The sequence below is a fragment of the Anser cygnoides genome, chromosome Z (assembly GCF_040182565.1).
Source record: "Anser cygnoides isolate HZ-2024a breed goose chromosome Z, Taihu_goose_T2T_genome, whole genome shotgun sequence".
Lineage (NCBI taxonomy): Eukaryota > Metazoa > Chordata > Aves > Anseriformes > Anatidae > Anser > Anser cygnoides.
Genome location: NC_089912.1, coordinates 35,126,461 through 35,146,606, shown reverse-complemented (window position 1 = coordinate 35,146,606; position 20,146 = coordinate 35,126,461). Strand labels below are relative to the sequence as shown.

General features: G+C 45.7%; 2 protein-coding genes across 6 annotated transcripts in view; both read right to left on the bottom strand.

Moving 5' to 3' along the window:
* The window catches only part of PRRC1 (proline rich coiled-coil 1), a 30,475-nt gene extending 24,489 nt beyond the window's left edge, over window positions 1–5,986 (bottom strand). Inside the window, exon 1 of one of the 5 annotated variants that reach the window (XM_048050527.2) lies at window positions 5,959–5,986. The gene's annotated coding sequence lies outside the window, so the exon portion shown is untranslated. Of the gene's footprint in view, window positions 1–50; window positions 4,680–5,458; window positions 5,832–5,958 lie in introns of those variants that run through there. The other 4 variants (XM_066987931.1, XM_048050526.2, XM_048050525.2 and 1 more) reach the window with 4 other exon arrangements.
* Window positions 5,987–11,913: 5,927 nt separating this feature from the next.
* On the bottom strand, window positions 11,914–14,287 carry LOC106045240 (E3 ubiquitin-protein ligase Topors-like). The gene is made up of 2 exons (XM_048050531.2): window positions 13,167–14,287; window positions 11,914–13,034 (listed from the first exon to the last, which is right to left on the bottom strand). The coding sequence occupies exons 1-2, from the start codon at window positions 13,388–13,390 to the stop codon at window positions 11,972–11,974; spliced, it is 1,287 nt and encodes a 428-aa protein (XP_047906488.2). The 5' UTR covers window positions 13,391–14,287; the 3' UTR covers window positions 11,914–11,971.
* Between the last annotated feature and the right edge of the window lie 5,859 nt (window positions 14,288–20,146).

Below are 20,146 nucleotides of genomic sequence, written 5' to 3'. Positions count from 1 at the left end.
AGGAGAGGTAAAAAATAAATAAATAAATAAAAATCAAGACTCAAGAACACCTGGAGAATTTTGTTCTTCAGTGCAGAGGCAGCGAACAAAAAGCCCTGCTTCCTCCCAGGCCTGGTAAGCTACACAGCAAAGATTTGTATCACTCCCTGAAGTAACATTTCTTAAGGAAATTTTAATAAAATAAAAATCCTACATAATTATACATATGAAAAGCTGAGACACTCAAATATTTTCCACTTTAACCATTACGTCAGCAGCTACTGAGGAGTGCCAGATTATTCCCTTTACAATTTATAGAGGAAAAGGCGTAGATAGTGTGTTGAGTAAGAATACCCACATTTATATAAAAGTAATTCCACATGCAAAAATACATTTCTTCCTCTCTCTCAAACAAAAAAAAAGAAAAAAAACTATATCCTCACTGCCCCACTGTTGTTTTAAATGCACAGACAACACTAAGTTTATTTTTTTCCTCCATATTAACTCTTATAAGCAAACTGAAAAATCCCAAATGTAGGATGTAAGTTTTAGTCCTGTCAGGCTTATAACATATCTCCAAAAGCAACAAAAGTATCAAAATCATGGGAGGAGAAATTCCAGACCCTCTGCCAAACCGCTATGCAAACTTTGCATCAATGATTCGGTATTAAATGAGCCTAGCCTCAGAAAGCCAATAAGCATGTATACAATATACAGACAGCACTCTTCATGAAAACTCTTATGATGGGAAGACTTCAGTTTCTGGGGACCTCTTTAATCCATTTAAAAGCTTCACTTTAGGCAGGATGGATGGGTCAGTAACTGCTTGGTGGGGAACAGACCGTCCTTACAGAGTTAGCACATCCATCTCGTCGTCCCTTTGAAAGGAACTGCACACAGTCTCCCGTTAAACTTCACTACGCAGAGGAATTTGCAATGATAAGATTTCTGTCTTTTAATCAGGTTACGTGAGTTTACATTCCATCCGTGAAAGCACTTCGAAGTCATCCTTCTTCCAATTATACACTGCAAAGCCAGAAAGAATTTTCCATTGTGCAACTGAAGTAATCACTGACCCAAACCTCCTAGAAACATCTTATTTCATCGAGGCTCCGCTGATCTGCTGCTTGAATGCAGCTAATACCAAAATTAAATACCGTGGCCATGCGGAGTGACTGAAAAGTTTCCACGGGGCCACTTCTCAAAAACTCCACACAGAACATTTTTCAAAGCCAGACAGACATCGGAGATTCAGGAAGGGGGAGGGGAGGTGGGGCCAAAAAAAGATGCTGACGAAAAAAAGAAACCTGAACTGACATCTGGAAAACTAGGGATAAGCAGTAATGTAAATAGACTCCGTAGTTGCTTTTCTCTACTGCCTTTAAAATAAAGGAACTGCTACAGCACCTGCAAACTTGCAGCAAAAATTGCAAGTCAGTTCCTGAAGTAGAATGATTTAAAAAAAAAAAAAAAGGAGGGGGCTCAAAATTTGAAATTTAAAAAAAAATAAAAATCAGTGGTTTCACGTTTTCTTCCCTCACTGGGGAGACTCTGCAGGACAGCCAACCATCTGCCAACCCAGCCTGGCCAAAGATAGAAGCTCAAGAGGGGAACCCTACCAGCCGTGGGGTTTGTTCCCATTCCCCTGGGCTCCACAGCTCTGGGTGTGCACCACCAGACAACGTCCCCAGTAGGCCGGATGCCTTCCTGACGGTACCCCGTCACAAGTATACTGCTCTGCCTCCCTTCTGTCTGCCTCAGATTTTATCCTCTGACCCTAACACATCATATACTCCTTCATATATTGCCCACTATAATCCACTGGGATTTTTGCCAATAACTGAGGAAAAGACAACTTCACCCCACCTCTGGGTGGAAAGGCAGACATTTCTTTATTCCTTCACATAACACACAGCCAGGGCAGCCTGTAATATTTTCCTCCCCCTCTCAATTCATTACTTTCACTCTTGTCTTTTTCCGTCTACCCAATCCCCTGCCTTTTAGCTTACATGTGTCTTCACGTTTTCTGTGAGCTCCTACTCCCCGATACCCCACTGCCCCAAGACACTCTTTTGCACCCAAGCAGCTCTGAGAGGGAAACAGACCGTGCTCTGACTATGAAGAACACAAGATTGAGAAATGTCACACAACAGTCAAATTCACTGTGAAGTCCTGACCTGGCAGCCTGCACAAATAACAGCTTTCTAAACACTGAATTCTCAACATAAGCCAGTCATAGTTTGCATGTGCTGCACGCATTAACATAATTTAAAAAAAAAAAAGTTAAAGAGAAAAATAAGAGATAAGACAAGAGAGAAGGGAATGCGCAAAAGGAAAGGAAAAATACAATAGATGTAATTGGAAGATAACAGCTCATCATGTCAAAAGAGTCCAGCATTACATATAATTAAAACTAATTCTGCAGCATGTATGGGTTAGCACTTGAATCTAAATGGCCTGTCTGAACACAGTTATATGTGAGAAATTGGGAAGCAAGCAGTATATGAGAAATGTGTAAGAACAGAAAACAAAATACAAGGAATCCACAAACTTCAAAAATAATGTCCTCAACAAAGTTTCCAATGAGGATTTCCAGCTTCCCTCAGAGAAGCTGCAGTGCAGCTGTTTCCCAGTAAATCCTACAAATCCTTAATTACTGCTCGAAATGGCCTGTCTTTTAGTGATTTCTAAAAAAAATAAAAATAAATGTTTAAATCATTATTTGTACAAGCCAAAACCAATTTACAATCAGTAGCCCCTGAAAACTATGCTTCATTTCTTAACGATATAAGTCTTTATAGAAGCTACAGTGAGGTTTTCTGCTTTTTACATAGACAGTTTTTATTGCACCTAACTTTCTACGAAATACTGTTCATCAAAGCCAGCCATGTTGCAAATCTGCAAGCCAGTCTGTTTTGCCAAAAAATAAATGCTAAAGTGCATCTTACTACGTTCTTTACTTCTCCCCTCTCCTTGATCGCTCCTTTATGGTCAGCAAATATTTTTCAAGCAAATATAGTCATGTAATGCAACATGAATAGACAGAAAAATGACTTCAAAAATTAATTTAAATACACAGACTTTTATATTCCTTCCTGCAAACTGGAACACTGTGCATTACTAAGCTGAAGAGACAAAGGAGAAACTCTGAGACAAGCAAATTGGAGTACGTACAATTAGTTGAAAATTACAGCAGTACTGCCATCTACTGATTTTTGACCAGAAGCTGCTATCACAAATTTGATAATCTCACCACATTTCATTGGAAGAAAACCTTTACTTATGCTTATACAAAAGCAAAATAAGTGATACAGAAAAGAGAAAAAAAAATACACCCCCCCCACACACACATTCCCAGTGACCAGCCATCCTTAAAATAACTCGTATAAGGAGAAGCATTACTTCTGCTAGGCTTCCATCTTTTTTTTGTTTGTTTGTTTGGTTTAAAAGAAATCTTTTTCAGTATTAATAGGATGCATTAGGGAAGACGCTTAATCCTTGCATTACAGAGAGAAAGTGTGCCACATCTGCAAGGCCTGTCCTTAGCTGACTTGTAACTGTATTTTACTGATTCTCACCAGATGAATCTCAGCCATTAACCCAATTCCCAAATGCAAGGCCTGTGTATGCTGACGGAAAATCAGGCTAAAGCTCTAACTGAAAATTTTAACGGAGCTGATGTTAAAAGCAGGAACTAAACCATTCGATTTAGAGACTAAAAGGCTGAGCTGGGAAATTAATCATCTTTTGACTTAAGTTTAATATGAAGTGATTACATTTGCTTTAATATTTCAGCAATAATCTTAATGACATAACCATACTTCAAAAGCATTCTTCAGGTTATTACTCTAATATACAGAAATTGACAGTTAATGATAAGATTACCTACAAATGGAGATTAGCAAATTTCACATGGATAAAAACACGTTATCCAGAAATCAGTCATACTTTAGTGTTTATACTAAGGTCTTATTTTTAGTCATTCTTAATTAACCCCTTCTTGTATTTCAGTAGATACTCCTGCTAAAAAAAACACACAACATACTCAAGAGCTCGAAGGGGCAAAACTGTTCTCCAAGCAGAGACTAAAATGAAAAAAAGTACAGCTGGAATACTGAATTCAAACACTATTAAACTTCTCACCTGTACATCACAATAGGTATAACTATTTTACTTAAAGTCTGAAACATACTATGTGTGGTTACTCACACTAGTAATGGCTAAACACGAGTTGACAGCTTTCCAGAATAAGCAGTAGCCATTTATTTATTTATCTGAACAAATCAACTGTTTGGAGTCATACACCCAAAGCAAACACCACTTCAAATAAAATGGTACATCCTAGGTTGTATTGACTGAGTCACAGGCACATACTTCCATTGAACAGGACATAAACCCAAGGGGGAAAAAAGCCCAAGAACTCAAAGATTCAAATAAAATATTAGAAACAGAACAGACTGACTGACCAAGGAGAAAGCAATAAAGAAAATGACAAAAGATGAATGACAGCCTATTAAAGAGGAAGTTGATGCTGGTTGAAGGCAACGTACTTTCAACACAAGAAGTTAAAGTTTCATCTGAAATATTCCTCACACTGGTTTATTCTACTTTAGAGAGGCAGAGAGAGCCAGGGATAAGACTTCCTTCAGAATCTGCAGACAGGTCCTTGAGGATATACAAAGCCTCACTGAAGCCAAAGGAAGGGCATACAGGGATCACCATTTTAATCACCTGGTGTTAAAATGACTTGTCCTGAAGGCCAAAGCTCTGAAGAGAGGCAAGCAAAGGGGAAAAAAAAGAATGACCTGAACCCTCCTATAGCTATTTTATGTCCATAGCATAGATAACGGCAATCAAAACACCCACATCAACGTTTCACTTAAAAGAAAAAAAAAGCCTTTACCGATCACCAATCAGAATCCAGTGTGCCTCAGACCTATCACATCACCAAGGCGGAACAAAACGCCAGGCATGCCAGCAGTGGTTGTCTCTAATTTGAGACTACTTACAGACAGGGATATCATAGTTCATACATAACACTTAAAAAAAAAAAAAAAAAAAAAGGAAGTTCCACTCTGAGCAACTCTGAGTTCGTTTTTACTCTTCCAAAAGCTTTCTAATCTTCTGTAAATTATTCCGTCTCCCAGATTCTCACTACCACTGCCACCCCTCTGGATTTGTTCCAGACCACATGCACTCTGACCACTGAGGCTTTATTTTTAAATATCACAATGCCTGTACAACACCGAGGACCTCTGATCATTGCTGACCAATCCTACTAGTTTAGGACAGGATGTTTTACCTGACTACATTACACCATCTAAAAGCGACAAAAAGCGGTAAGCGTGTATGTCCCACCAACTTGCAGCAACAGCTACACCGCATGATGTGATGTAACAGCTCCTGCACTTACAGAGTGGTTTTTTTTGTTTTTTTTTCCCCAAAAAGAAATACCTTTTTCATGAGACAGTAAACATACATCGTATAAATCGCGGGTAAATCCATTTATCAGTGCTCCCGCTGCCTACAGCGACCCCGCGGCACCTCCTGCGGCCAGCCCCGCACAGACAGCGGGGAGATCCCCGCGCCCGGTCCCACCACCACAGGCCGAAACCACGCAGCCCTACCTGCACCAGCGATCCCAGCCCCCGGCCAGGCACGAACCCACCCCGGGGGTGCCCTCAGCAGCTCCCAGCCCCCAGCCCCGTCCCGCCCGCCCCCGGCCCTACCGCCGCAACCGGCACCGGTGAGCGCGGGGCAGCGACGGCAGCGGCGCGACCCCGCCGCCCGGCCCGGCCCAGCCCTGCCCAGCCCTCCGGCCACTCCCTCCCGGCTGCCGGCTGCCAACGCGGCCCCCCCAGCCCCGCGCTGCGGGCACCCCCCGCGGTCCCGGCCCCCGCCGCCCAGCCCCAGCCGCCGCCGCGCGGCCTCAGGGGGAGCCCGCGCCCCGCGCCCCGCCGGTACGAACGAGGCACGGACCCGGGCCGCAGACGCCGCCGCCTACAACTCCCGGCGGCCCCCGCGGCGCGGCGCACGCGCGCTGCCACCCGCCCGCTCGCCCTGGCCCCGCCCAGCGCCACGAGCTGCCACGTCTCCCGCGGCCGCCGCCCGGACGGAGGCCCGCCCCTGCATGCCCTACAAGATGGCGGCCGGGGGGAGGTTAAAGGGGGGGTTTAAAGGGACGGCGGGAGGGACCGCCCCTTGTGCCACGTTCAATGGCGGCTCCGAGCGGCAGATGGGAGACGTTGGTTTTACTGCTTCGCCTTAACGCTCGTAATGACGCTTTTTGCCGGCTTTATGCGTGCAAATAACCCTCCCTGCCTTCTCACTACCAGGTAAAAACCGGCGTGGTGGACTTACTTACGGTCTGAGCACGCCGTTGGGCACCCTGGAGTTCAGATTAACAGGCTTCTCTCTTTTTGCTGGGAGATGGCCGTACACAACCGTGAACAGCTGTATGATTCAAGTACGTGGACGATGTGATGTTAAGATACATATTTGAAATGCTTCGTTGCTCGCTTTTATCAATACCGCAGCATGGACTTCCGTGTTCAGCCACAGAACTGACATAAACTAACGTCGATCTGACCCGGCTCAGTTCAGAAATGCCAGAATGAATAATCAACTGACAGACTGTTAAACAACAGACTAATACGAAAACGTAATCTTTTGTGTAAAACAATCTAGTATAGTAAGGGTTTGTAAAAAAGAAGTGGCTTTAATGATGAAGGAAAACTATAAAGTGCCAGTGCAATAGAGAATTGACTGAGGAATTCGGAGCAATTGAACCAAATGAAGCTTAGGAGAAACTTACTAACTTTTCAAGAACCATCATTATTTGCTCCATGTTATTTCAGTAATGGAAAGATAACCAGCCACGTGTGTCGGGGACTAATTTTATCTATTCCTTGGCTGTATCATTCCCCCTTTTGTCTGAAGCAGATTGTCAAGTGGAAAAGTGGATGGAAAAACGTAGTTTTTCTTACAAGTACTATATGCAAAATCCTCATAAGATTGAAGAGTCAGTTCCCTTCCTATTGGTTCAGAGGATGCTTTTTCACTTTGCACTAGGCTCTGAGAACTTGCCTTCTCACTTTTTTTTTTTTGGTGGTTTTATTACTGTATCGTGGGTGCAAGATGCGTTTTGTGTTTTGTCTTCCGTGCCTCAGAAAGCCAAATACTCCATATCCACTTGAGTTGAATTCGCCCTTGTCTTTGGCTGGAACATTCCAGTATTTTAGCTGTTGCTAAATAAAAGGCCATTTAGTCACTCCCTCATTTAGCTAAATGGAAGACATGCCGATCATTTTTCAGCATGGTATGTGATTATTTGAAAGTTAAGTATAAACCCATCAAAAACTGCTCAGCATTCATCGTGACATTGCTGAGATCACCAAGTGCATTGATTTGTGTAAATGAAGATTTTGCATTCCCCATTCTTAAGAAACCATTCAGAATTGTTTTGTTATATTGATCTCAGTCTGGCCTCTACCAACTCTGTGGCAACCAGCTTAATTAATAGCATGTTCTTGAAACAAGTTCTGTAATACAGACATAACTCTTGATTTTCCTTAATCCATTTTTTTTCAAAACTGCTTTGCAAACTTAAAATGTATCTTCATAAGTCTTGTCATTCCCATTATTAAATGATACAGTGAACACAAATGGTTATGATTACCTCTATAAAGTACGTAACAAAAAAACAAACAAAAAAAAAAAACCAGCCCTGGGGTAACTATCAAATAAATGAATAAAATAGAAAAAAGTTTGGGAAACTTTTTTTTTCTCCTCTTTTTAATAACATTTTTTTCTTTAATTTGCTCCTGTGTAAGCATAGTCTTCAGTGTTCTGATGACAGTGGAGTTTTGTAGTTATGCAGATATCTTGTGGAAATAAAAAAATCAATAGCTGCAGCTGTATGTAAAGTGCTTCAAGAAACAACACCTCTTGGTGTTGACCATGACTCGAGGTGTACAGGTAAAGGGATGGTCTAGCCAGCGGCATCCCCTGTACAGTGTGGCCTGCCAGACCTCAGTGTCAGAGCTTCCCTCGCCTCCCGGTGAGCAGAGGGGCTGTGAGCAGGGCAATCACAGGGACACAGGCTGTGACATGTCTTGCAATGTAGAGCCAGAATAGATGGCGCAGGCGGAGTTACTCTCCTGCATTTCGGAAGCAAGCAGAGGAAGCGATCTTGAAGAGTACTTATCTGGTGATTGTGTCATCTGTCTTTTATGTGATAGACTGTAATTGAGGACTAGAGCCGTAAGGGGTTTGATGTTAATTCCTTCACTGCAGCAGTTGAGTGCCTCCCGTTTTAATTGGGATAACCATACTCCTCAGGGTCATGTTGTTTGGTTCTCCTTGCTCCTCAGCTTATGGGAAGCTTGAAACATAATCAGTTAAGTATTCAGAGGATATTTTAAAATCCATTACTTAGCTTATTTTTAAGCTCAGTGAAAGCTTGATAAACATGGCCTTTCTTTTATAATAAGTTTGTTTACCTTCCTGCTGGGTAGAGGGAACTCCCGTTTTTTTCCTTCTTTTTCTGCCACGGTTTACATGAATGGTTCTTCAGATGCTGGTCAGGGGAACATGTTACTACAATGTTTCATTAGCAGCCTCAGCCTATATTTTCATTTCTAGCAGAAACTTTGAAAATTGTCCCTCTGAATTAGTGCATGGTTCCCCAAGGTTCAGTTAACGTTCTTGGGGAGGAGGTTCAGCCATGAAGGATTAACCAGGAAAGGTTGGTCAGATTGAGAACTTCATTTAGGACACATAATATATTGTTCTTAGACCGTTTATGTTAATGGTAATTTGTTTTGCATTTTGGCAAGTCCATGTGCTTCTATTACATAATCATAAATGTATTTCATTTTATATATATATATATATATATATAAAAGTTTAATCTGGAATAAAACTGAGGTTTTATGCAGGGTTAGCCTCTGGTCATTTGACTTGCAAAAATACTTCTGAAATGTAAAGCAAATGCAGAATGATCTCTTCCTAAATTTGCAGAGCACCTGAAGTACTGTCTGTGAAGTGTTTGCTGCTCCTCTCACTTCCATGGGTGTAAATTCAAATGACAGAGATGTCACTTTAAAAGCGATCATGCTAACTATTTCTCTATATGTTTATGCTAATGAAAAAGAAAACTCCTGCATTTTTCAGTCCCTGTATACCATTTATTTCTGTAGTGTGTGCGTAGAATATGCAACAAGCAAAAAACAGCCAATAACTGAGAACACAGCAGTGTGACCTAAATCTGTCTGCAGTCAATAAGCCTGTTTACGTGAGCTAGCAGCTGTGTGACTGCATCATGTGCTAGATTTACAGAAAAAGAGTTGCTTTTCAGCTATATGAAAATGAAATCCCTGAACCAGTTTACTGCTGAGTTACATGAATGCTAGAGCTGGCAGAGGCAGGAAGACGGAAAGCAGAGCCACCTCAGTTTGGATCTAAATCTGTTTAAGCTGTTACAGAACTCAGACAAAATAAAACAGATATTTCATTTATGGTATCTTTCCACTGCTTTATTGTAGGAATCTTCAGTTTCCTTGGCTTTTGTGTTTTTATTTTGATGAGTCAATTAAAAGAAAAAATAAATTATTAAAAAGTGTTTTTTTTAAGATCATAACATGAAATTATATAGAACAGTTTAAGGCAACGAGATATATTGAAATATCAAATACCCTTGCTGGAGTTGCAAAAATGTCACAAGGGAGATTGACACAATGGTGTGAAGTTCGTTCATGGGAAATCAAATAATAGGTTGTCTTTTATTTGATATGTCCTTTATGTCCTTCCTATAGAAGTCATGGCTAAATGAGCATGCAAAACACTTCCTTAGTCCTATAGAATTGAGTCAGGGCGAAGATGCAAGAAAACAGCAGAATCAAATCAATTCAAATGCAAAGAGTGAAGATACAATCCTCACAGTGATGGAATTAGCCTCTGAAGTGTCTAAATTGTGACTCTTTAATTTTCAAGGTAGTAAGCTATTCAAAAATTGGTATGCTTTTGGTTCAGGAAGGCACAACTACTGAGATGTTCTTGATGTTAAACCACAGTAACTGACATGCTAAAAGCAGGTATCTTGAAAAGTAGATTAGGTTAAAAAAAAAATCTTTATGAAAGTAGGAACATTTCAAAATGTGTCTTGTGAAACTAGCTCTTGAAACAATCAAGAGAGTCAGTCAAAATGGATATGATGGAAAAATACTGATCATTCACTTGCACAAATACATAAAACAGCAAAATAACAGTGCCTTGAGGTCAGAAACTTTTTTTTTTCAGAAACTACATCAACAATCAGCTAAGTGTAGAAGTCAAATTCTTCTAAATGCTTCTATGTTAATCCAAAAATAATTGTTCTCGGGATCCTTAAAATCCTACAGTTTCATTCTACAACATGTTATTTTGAAGTTGTAACAGATGTATTATTACGGGTCTGCCCAATTTAGTCTCTCAGTAGCTAACAACAGCAGTGAGCACACCTGTAGGAGGTGCACCCAGGTAGAACTGCTCAGCATGACGGCAGAGCTACTGGAGGAGGTGGGCAGGCTGAGGAGCATCAGGGAGCCTGTGAGGAGATCAGCTGATGGAGTAATACTCTGCCATTCCAGGGGCAGACATGTCAACCATTGTCACACATGATACAAAGGACCCCTTATTCTCTCTCCACCAGGTAGATAGTGGTGGCTTAAGAGATAAGGGGGAATGGAAGCTGGTTTCTGCTTGGGGGTGGCAGGTGAATCCCCTCTCGCCTACCTTGCCTTCCCAGCTACTCTTACACAAGAGGTGTGTGGCTCTGGAACTTGAAGGACGCAGAGACAATAATGTGGACGATGACCCATCCAGGTTGGAACGGTCACCATGGCCAAGCCACCCCCACATCATGACCACCTCCATTAAGAAAAAACAAGACGTTGTCATTGGTGACTCCCTTCTGAGAAACACAACCTCCCTGTGGGCTTGGTGAAAGATTTTACTAGAAGACTTCCTAGCCTGATACAGCCCTCACATTATTAGCTATTCTTGATTTTTAATGTAGGCAGTGATGAAGTTGCAAAGACAAGTCCAAAGGCAATCAGAAGAGACTCTGGGGCCTTGGGATAATTACATAAAGGATCAGGAGAATAAATACTGTTTTCCTCTATCCTTCAGTAACAGGGACTGACATTGAAAGAAACATGCAGATGCAGCTTGTCAATCCGTGGCACAGATGAAGCAGAGGCATTTAATGCCTTCTTCGCCTCTGACTTTAAAATCCATGATGAGCCCTGGGACCACAAGAGCACTGAGTGGAAAGACCATAACAGCAAGAATGATAAAGAGCGTGATTTGCCACTCCAGCTGGATACATATATGTCTATGGGGCCAAATGGGATTCATCCCAGGGTACTCAAAGAGCTGGCTTATACCATCAACAGACCTCTGAATTATTTTTCCAAGGTCTTGGGAATCTGGGGAGCTCCCAAGCGTAAGAAGGCTGACAAATGTTGTCCCAGTTTTCAAAAAGGGGAAGAAAGAAGACCCTGGTAATTGCAAGTCTGTCAGTCTGTCTTCAGTGCCTCTTAAAATTATAGAGTAGGTTTTTCTGGGAGTTCCTGAAAAAAACTTGAGAGAAAATGCAGCCACTGGTCACCACTAACATGGGTTGGCCACAGGAAAGTTGTGTTTGATGAACTCAGTTTCCTTTTATGACAAACACAGCATTACCAGCTGGTTGAGGGAAGAGTATGTACCGCTCTTTTCTGCATTAGTGCGGACACACCTGGAGTACTGTCTGCCACAAGGGTAGGGACAGAGACAGCAAGTGTGTTGTTACAAATACTCAGACATTTTCTGCAGTTTTCATGGCTTTATTTGCTTTGTCTAAAAGCCTTAGACTGCTGTGAGCCTCCCTGTTCCCCCCTCCCCCCCGGTTGCCGGCGTGTGCCCCATCTGCTGGCCCAGCCCCAGCTTGGCCAGCTCCTGGGGCACTGTCCTAGTGTCGCCGGCGGGGTGGCCTCTTTGCGGGTGGGGCAGAGTCCTGGCAAGTGGGGGCCCTCCTCTTTGCAGCTCGCCGGGGCCCCCTGCGTCTTTGGTCCCTGCCCTGGCCGGCAGTGGAGGGACCGGCCTCAGCCTCCTCTGGTTCCTCCGCTGGCACTTGTTGATTTCTAGGCTCAGGAACCGGGACGGATGGAAGGCGGCTCGGTCTCCCGTGGAAGGCAGCATTTGAGGTCCCAGGGAGCTCCTCTGCGTTGGTTCCCTCCGAGCTCTCTGGGCCAGCTGATGGTGTCCCCACCGATGTGGCAGTGTGGCTGGGGACTGCTGCAGGGCTGCCCCCCTGTCCTCCGGCAGCGCGGGAGGCCCCCAGGCCCAGGATGTTTTGGGCCTCCCCGCTGCACCGCTGCATGGCGGTGGCAATGAGCCGCTGCACGAAGCCGGCCGTCTGCCTTCCCAGGGAGGTCCTCAGGAGCAGGGTGAGGGCCCCCTCGTCCAGGCCAAAGAAGCGCAGGCCTGAGATGACGTTGCGCTGCGCTTCTGAGGCTGCCCTGCCGTCATCCCCGAGGAGCTGCCCCAGCTCGTGGCGCAGCCAGGGCAGCAGGGGCTGGAGCACAGCAGGGTACAGCCGGAACAGGGACGCCCAGGCGAAGGGGTGGAGGCCGCCCACAGCAGCTGTGGGCACTGGGCCTGCAGCCTCTGGTCGGGAGGCTGCGTGGGCAGGAGCTCCGTCTGCCTGCTGGGCGGTGACCGGTGCCTCCGCAGGTGGTGGGATGACGAGCTCCTTGAACCTGTTGTCCGCCCGCACCGAGTGCACGATGGAGCTCACCCTCCTCTTGCAGAGGGGGCACTCGGGCTTGCTCTCAGCCCACCGCTGGATGCATTCAAAGCAGAAGCGGTGGAGGCATGGCACCACATAGCTGGGGTTCACCCAGCTGTCCAGACAGATGGGACAGCGGGTGTCCAGCGCCGTGGCCATGCTCTCCACCTGCTGAGGTGAGCTGGGGAGAACTGGCGATGACGAGCCGCTCCCTCTCACCGGCGCTGCAGCAGCAGGTGTCACGCTGCAAAAGGCAGAGAAGAGGCCATGGTCATCGGCTGAGCCAGGGGCGGCTGGAAGAGTTGTGCAGGTCCCCCAAGGAGGAAACCCTTCCAGCTGCCCAGGGCCCAGGGGAAGGTGTCCCCACCGCGCTCACCTCTGCTGCCGCGAGCACTCCTCCTGGGTCTCCCGACGGCCCGAACGAGGCAGGGCCGCGGAAGAAGCTCCGATGGCTCTGGGAAGGGCACTGAGAGCTGCTGCAGCAACTCCCAGAGCACGACACCAGCACCAAGGCCAACCTTGCTCCTCACTCCAGACCTCGCGTAAACGCTCAGCTGGAGTGCGGGCACTAGCCGGCGGGGTGGGACTCTGCGCCCGCATATGAGCAGCGAGGGCCACGCAGTCACAATCCGTCGCTCCAGGCTCTCACAGTGCATCGCTCGGAGCCATCACAATGGGCCGTCCTGCCCCGCAGCGCTCGCTCTGGCAGCGCTCTGGCCCCAGCACATGCGTCTGTGTCTAGCACAATGTCACTTACCACTCTGCCCAACAAAATGTTTGCCTTCATCTTGGTGTCGGTGTTATCCACCAGTCACTGCAGCCTTGGCCGTGTCTTCCCGGTGCACCATCAGATCACCCTGGCCATGGCAGACACATCCGGGCCCATAAAGCAAGAGCGTCCATTCCATAAAACCTCGTGCCTGCCTTTGAAGCTGCACGACACAGTCCTCACACTGCTCTTGCTACACTCCAGCACAGCTGGCCAGCCCTCGCGTTGCCCTGGTTCTCCCCACAGCAGGCTAATGGCAGCCCTTGCCTTGCCCTCAGGAATCTCCTTGATTTTGACCCTCTCTGGAGGGAGCAGGGCGTTCCCCTCTGCTTAGCACCCATCAGGCCTCATCTGGGCATCGTGTCCTCTTTGGGGTCCTGGGCGGGAGAGACATCGACAAGCTGGAGGAATTCAGGGGAGAGCACTGATGCGGTGGGGCTGGAGCACTCGCCCCGTGAGGAGGGTGTGGGACCGGGACTGGTTCAGCATGGAGCAGAGTACGCTTAGGGGCACAATGTGGAGCCTGTGGGAATGGGATGACTGCAACGGGGACGAGATCTTCCCAGCAGTAGCTGGCAGAAGGAGCGGAGGCAGATCTGGGCCTGGAGATGTCCAGGCTGGTGATAGGGAAAAACAGAGAAGTCCTCTCAGGGTTCCAAAGGACACTCAAGAAGTCCTGTCAGGCTTAGGAGTGGGTTTTCTAGCAAGGTGGTGTCACCCCTGAGCATGGAGGTTTTCCTGACCCGAGTGGAGCCAGCCCAGAGCACAAGGGTCACAAGCCTGCAAAGGGACACATGCGGAAGTCCAGGGTGGGAAAGTATCGCCAATGTGAAATGGAGACAGGCTTTCCAAATGAGCTCATTGCAGCCAAAGCATGGCTCAGAGGCTCTGTGGAAGCAGAGGGCCCAGCACTGTTGGGCTCTCTCTCCTCAGGGCCCAGAGCCGCTAGGAGAGCGCACGTCTCTGCAGAGTTCAGAGCAGGGCACAGGGCCCATAGCTGTCAAAGCAGGGGACAGAAGTCCGAAGGCCCCATGTTGCTCCGGTGAGGGGAAGGAAGTCCTCAAAGACCAGGGACAGTCCCATGTGGCTTGAATCGGGGCTCAGGAGCCCTGCAAGAGCAGAGGGTGAAGTGCCATGGCAAAGGCACCATACAATGCCATAGTGCCAGGAGTGGTGAGACATGAGGAAGTAGAAAGAAGTCCAGCAAGAGCAAATGACCCAGCTCAGAATTGCTTAACTCAGTGCCAGTAAGCTCTTAATACCACCGGGCTTCACGGTGCTCGAGAAGGGGAAAAGTTCCTTTGAAAGAGCAGAGGACCTGGCTCCTTCTCCTGTGGAGCAAAATGCAACCAGAGAGCTCAGGAGGCGCAAATGAGGGCAAAGAGGCTGTGCAAGAGCAGGCAGAGAAGCCCCACAGCGCTCTGCTGAGGACAAAGATGCCTTGCAAGATCAGCGTGATAGGTCCAATGGTCACTGAGCCTGCAGTGGAAGGTGGCTCTGCAAGAGTGGAAGGAAAGGACCCATGCTGCTCAGAGCAGGGCTTAGAGGCCTTGTGCAAAGTTTTAGTGTGGAAGACAGCTAAGCACCTCACAGCTGTTTGCTCATTGCCTCACAGTGGGGTGGTAAGTAAAGTAGAGTAAAAGTGAGAGAAAAAGCAGTCCTTGTCCTTAAGGGTGACTTAAATGTCCCAGTCGTTCACTGGATATGCACACAGCCGATACAAACAGGTTTAGGAAAATCCTGTAGGACATTGATGATGCCATGGTTTTGGCTGGGATAGAGTTAATTTTCTTTGTAGAGGCTCAGATGGTGCTGTGTTATGGATTGTGGATGTTGTGGATTAAAATAGTGCTACTAACACACTGACGTTTTTAGTTGTTGCAGAGCAGTGCTTACACAGAGCCAAGGACTTTTCAGCTTCTCATGCTGCCCTGACAGCAAGGAGGCTGGGGGTGCACAAGGAGCTGGGAGGTGACACAACCAGGACAGCTGACCCAAACTGTAAAAAGGGATATCCCATACCGCATGGTGCCATGCTTAGTAGTAAAAGCTGTGGTAAAGAAGGAGGAAGGGAGGGACATTGGAAGTGGCAGTGTTTGTCTTCCAAGAAAACCGTTATGCGTGATGAGCCCTGCTTTGCTGGAAGTGGCCTAACACCTGCTTGTCAATGGGAAGTAGCAAATGAATTCCTTGTTTTGCTTTGCTTGTGCAGGTGGCTTTTGCTTTACCTAGTAAACTGTCTGTATCTCAAGCCGTGAGTTCTTCCACCTTTCTGATTCTCTCCCTCATCCAACCTGGGAGAGTGAATGAGTGGCTGTGTGCTCTGACCTTTTGTGGGATTTGCTGCTCCAGCTGGATGCATATCAGTCTATGGGGCCCAATGGTGTGAGAAACAATATGCAGCCAGTAACCCAGGCTCAGACCATGCAGGCTCACAGTAATAAATCCAATACCATTAGATTCTGGAATACTATCTTTAACAGACTTGTCATCTCTTGCAGTCCCCAGATCATATCTAGAGCGTTATTTTTTAATTCTTCAACTATGACTGAGTTATTCACAATAGCCTTTTCTAATTCACCCATCCCTAACCAATGGATAAACCACCTCGCCAAACTGTGAAATGCCCCGTTCCTTTTCACTAGAGGATTAGCTGGAGTCCACTTAATTCTGCGTATATGGATCCCAAGGGGCCTTTGGCTTTGTATGTCTGCATTAATAGATACATTTGGAATTATTGCCCCCAGGGTACAAGCTCTCTTACATGTTAGGGGCAACACTTTCCTGGCTTTATTACCACATAGCCAATACCACCCCTTGCCATTCAGGACCAGCCATCAGGTTACAGGATGATTCCCATGTTGTGTCTGGTGTGCATTATATACAACAGCATTCCTATAATTACCATATTCAGTACAGTATGGATAATTCCTTACCTCCCAGGTAACATTCCCACACCCAGGGTCAGTATTATTGCCCCCTGAATTTCCATTAGTATGAATAATGATATACATACTAACATAAAAAACAGAATTCCCTGGAAATACTACGTAATCCAACTCTTTTCCCCAATTACACATGGTATTCGTTATTCTTCCCTAAGGAGAAGTTAAGAGTTAATTTACAGCTTTGATTCACAAATTCTCCTAATTTTTAACTCTCAAGGTTCTCCTATAGGGACAGTCTCTCGGGTCTCAGGGTCAACTGATGCCTTCACGCAGGTGTAATGAGTGTAATGAGTCCACCTTTTCTCCCAAATGTAATGAGTGTAATGACTCCACCTTTTCTCAGCTGTTCTTATGGTCACCTCAGTAGTCAGGAGTACTTGGAATGGTCAGTCTCACTCAGGCTATAGCTTTGATTCCCTCCATATTCATATCAGAACCCAATCTGCTGCTCGGAATGGATGGATCAGGACTTCCAAGGGTGGGGTATGGGCTAACAATCCACTTGTCCTGAGAGATGACAAAGAGGACGACAGCCCAAGTATATAGTTTTTAAGGAAAGCATCTTTTGTCCTGAATTAAGGTAATTCACTCCCTTTGCCCAGGTACAGCAATCCAAATAATATGAAATATGATGAAACTCCTTTTCATCAGAAGAAAAACTTCTTTTCTTGGTGCTGTTTGCACTCAGAGAAGTGCCAAAGTAAGCACTTTGTTCACAGGAACCAAGTTTGCGGAACTAACTTAGTCAATTCCTTCTTTACTGTCTGATCTGCTCCACCCTTCCAGAAGAGGAAGGATGCCAAGGAGTGTGAAATTCCCATTTAATTCCTAGAGTCTGCATTAGTCCTTGCAATATTTGTGATGTAAAGTGACTTTCTTGATCAGAGTCAATATTTTCAATGATTTTCAATATTTTCGAAGCTTGTCCCTGCTAGGATTTAGGTTGCAACATAGGTAGCTTTCTTTGCCTGCCATCCCTTTGTCTTTTCTTCCTCTCCCTTCCATCCTGGGCCCAACTTCCCCTTAAAGTTTTCTTCCTTTATCTCCAAACCTTGGCCTCACTACCTGGTGCACTGTGAACACTATTAGTTTTGCTCTCTGCTTTTCCCTCTCATCTTCCCTCCTGACATACACCTTCTGGTCCTCCCACAGGAGTGTCTCCAGTGACTGTTCACTCCATCCTCCCACCTTCTGGAGCTTTTTCTCTGTATCTGGCCAGGCTTTAATCACAAAATGAACTTTCAAGAGCCCTTGGGCTACAGGGTCCTCAGGATTCATCTGCGAGTACTTTCTCATTATGACCCTAAGTCTCTCGTATGGTTTCTGTGTTGTGGGTTGTTATTATCCCACTTGGATAAGCAGCTATTTCTGCTCTATCAGAATTACTCCCGGTCTGGGGGGGTCGGTTCTTTCCCATTCTTGCATAGCTGCCTGCCGAATCATTCCCCTCCTAAACATCCTTCTCCAGTGAATAGCATACTCAAGATTGACTGCTAGGGTCGAGGTGTATTTTCTATCCCACTTCCTCCTGTCCTTCTCCTAGCCACTGAAGTAAAACCACAGGGTGGCATGTGGTGTGCATGCACCGTGCCTCTCTCTTGAGTAGAGGAACTGCTGCTCCTACTAGCTGAGACACAGGTCCCTATGGGTGAGGAGGAAGGCATCATTCTCTTCAAGCCACTGAACCTCTAGATTCACTGAGCTCTAGAAGATTGCAGGGGCTGCCTGTGCTGCTCTTGTTGTCTTCCATTGTCCAAGGCCAATTTGCAAATAACTTAATAGTATTTCTACAGAAAAAAATTCTTCATCTGTGTGATTGATCCCTTCACTAGAAAGCCCATGGATAAGAAGACAATACTCAAAAATGCAAGAGCAACCAAAGGCAGAATTGTCACTGTTGAGGACCATTACCATGAAGGTGGCATTGGAGAAGCGGTATGCGCTGCAGTAGTGGGTGAGCCTGGTATCACAGTCAACTGCCTGGCTGTATCTCACGTACCACGAAGTGGGAAGTCAACTGGGCTCCTGAGGATGTTTGGCATTGACAAAGATGCCATTGTGCAAGCTGTTAAGGTGGCAGTGTCCAAATCAAGAAATGTGGAGTAGTTTGAAGCATCTTGTGCTATGTTACACAAAAACAGTGTTCGGAGAAGTACTGAAAGCTTAAGGCAGGCAAAGGTGCTTTATGTAGAGTTTTAATAAAAATAGCAGCTTAAAAATGAAAAAAAAAGAAAAAGGAAAAAGAAAAAAAGAAAAAAAATGCACCCTGGACCCAAGGGAATGGTGTCAAGCTGCGACAGGGGAGGTTCAGGCTGGATATCAGGAAGAGGTTCTTCACTGAGAAGGTTGTTACGCACTGGAACAGGCTCTCCAGGGACGTAGTCACAGCACCAAGCCTGTTGGAGTTTAAGAAGCATTTGGACTGTGTTCTTAGTCATATGGTCTGAATTTTTGGCTAGACCTGTGTGGTGCCAGGAGCTGGACTCAATGATCCTTATGGGTCTCTTCCAACTCGGGATATTCTGTGATTCTATGATAACGTGTTGGGACAGTTCCTCCACAGCCAAAATGCAGGCCCACAGGGAGGAAGAGAGATTTTCTTTACGTTGGTAGGGTTGTTGGGCCACTACATCCACTGCTGGTTCCTCTCCATCCTTCCAGCTCATTGGAGCCACCATAGCAATACGTTGGTTTGAGTATTCCAAGGATATTTAAAATTCTCAAGAACTTTGTAGCTGGGCAGGGACAAAAGAAAAAGGGGAAGGAGAAGGGGAAGGTGCTGTTCCTTGTCTCCTGCAAAGGTTGGCTCTCCGAGGAGAAAAGTCTGATTGTGAATCAGCAAAAGAGATGGTTCCTCAAGTACAAGGATGATAGCAGTGCTCTGTGCAAACACTGGAGAAGGTTCATGACCAGTGCTTTTATCATATCCTCAGTGAGTGTTGCACAGAACATCAAAGAGATAAAACTAAAAGCAACCTTAAGCCAGACCCCAGAGGTAATACACAGTAAAACAGGGAGTATAAATGGCAAGTAAGGGCTACATAACACAACTTGGAGAGCAAGTAAATCAACACTGTGACTGGCAACTATGAAATGAATATAATGCTCCTAACAAATCATAAACAAATATCCTCTCTCTATCAGGCTCTGGTCAGATTTATGCCAAGTCTTTGTGCCCCACGTTCGACACCTGGAAGACTACTTTAAGCCAGCGGGCAGCAAAGCACCATGCAGCCATTGGCTCAGTCTTCCCAGAGTGGAATAGGGGCTGAAATGAAAGAAGTGAAAATAACAGAACTCGTGGGCTGACATAAGGACACTTTGAAAAGTAAGTAGGAAAAAAAGAAAACAAAATTATAAAAACAAACAAAAAAAGCGATGCCCAAAACAATCGCTCACCGCAAGCTTTGCCACACTTCTCACAGAAGCCGTCCCTGCAGCTCCCATCTGCTTCCACAGCCTTGCCTTGTCAACCCAATACACTTCCCTGCTCAGCATTGCTCTGCCCAGTGCCAGTTGCTGAGGGTTTTATTTGTTTATTTTTTTGGAGGGGTAAACTCTTTACAAGGGAGGGCAGTGATAGGAGAAGGGGTGACGGTTCTAAGCTAAAAGGGGGTAGATTTAGATTAGACTTGAGGA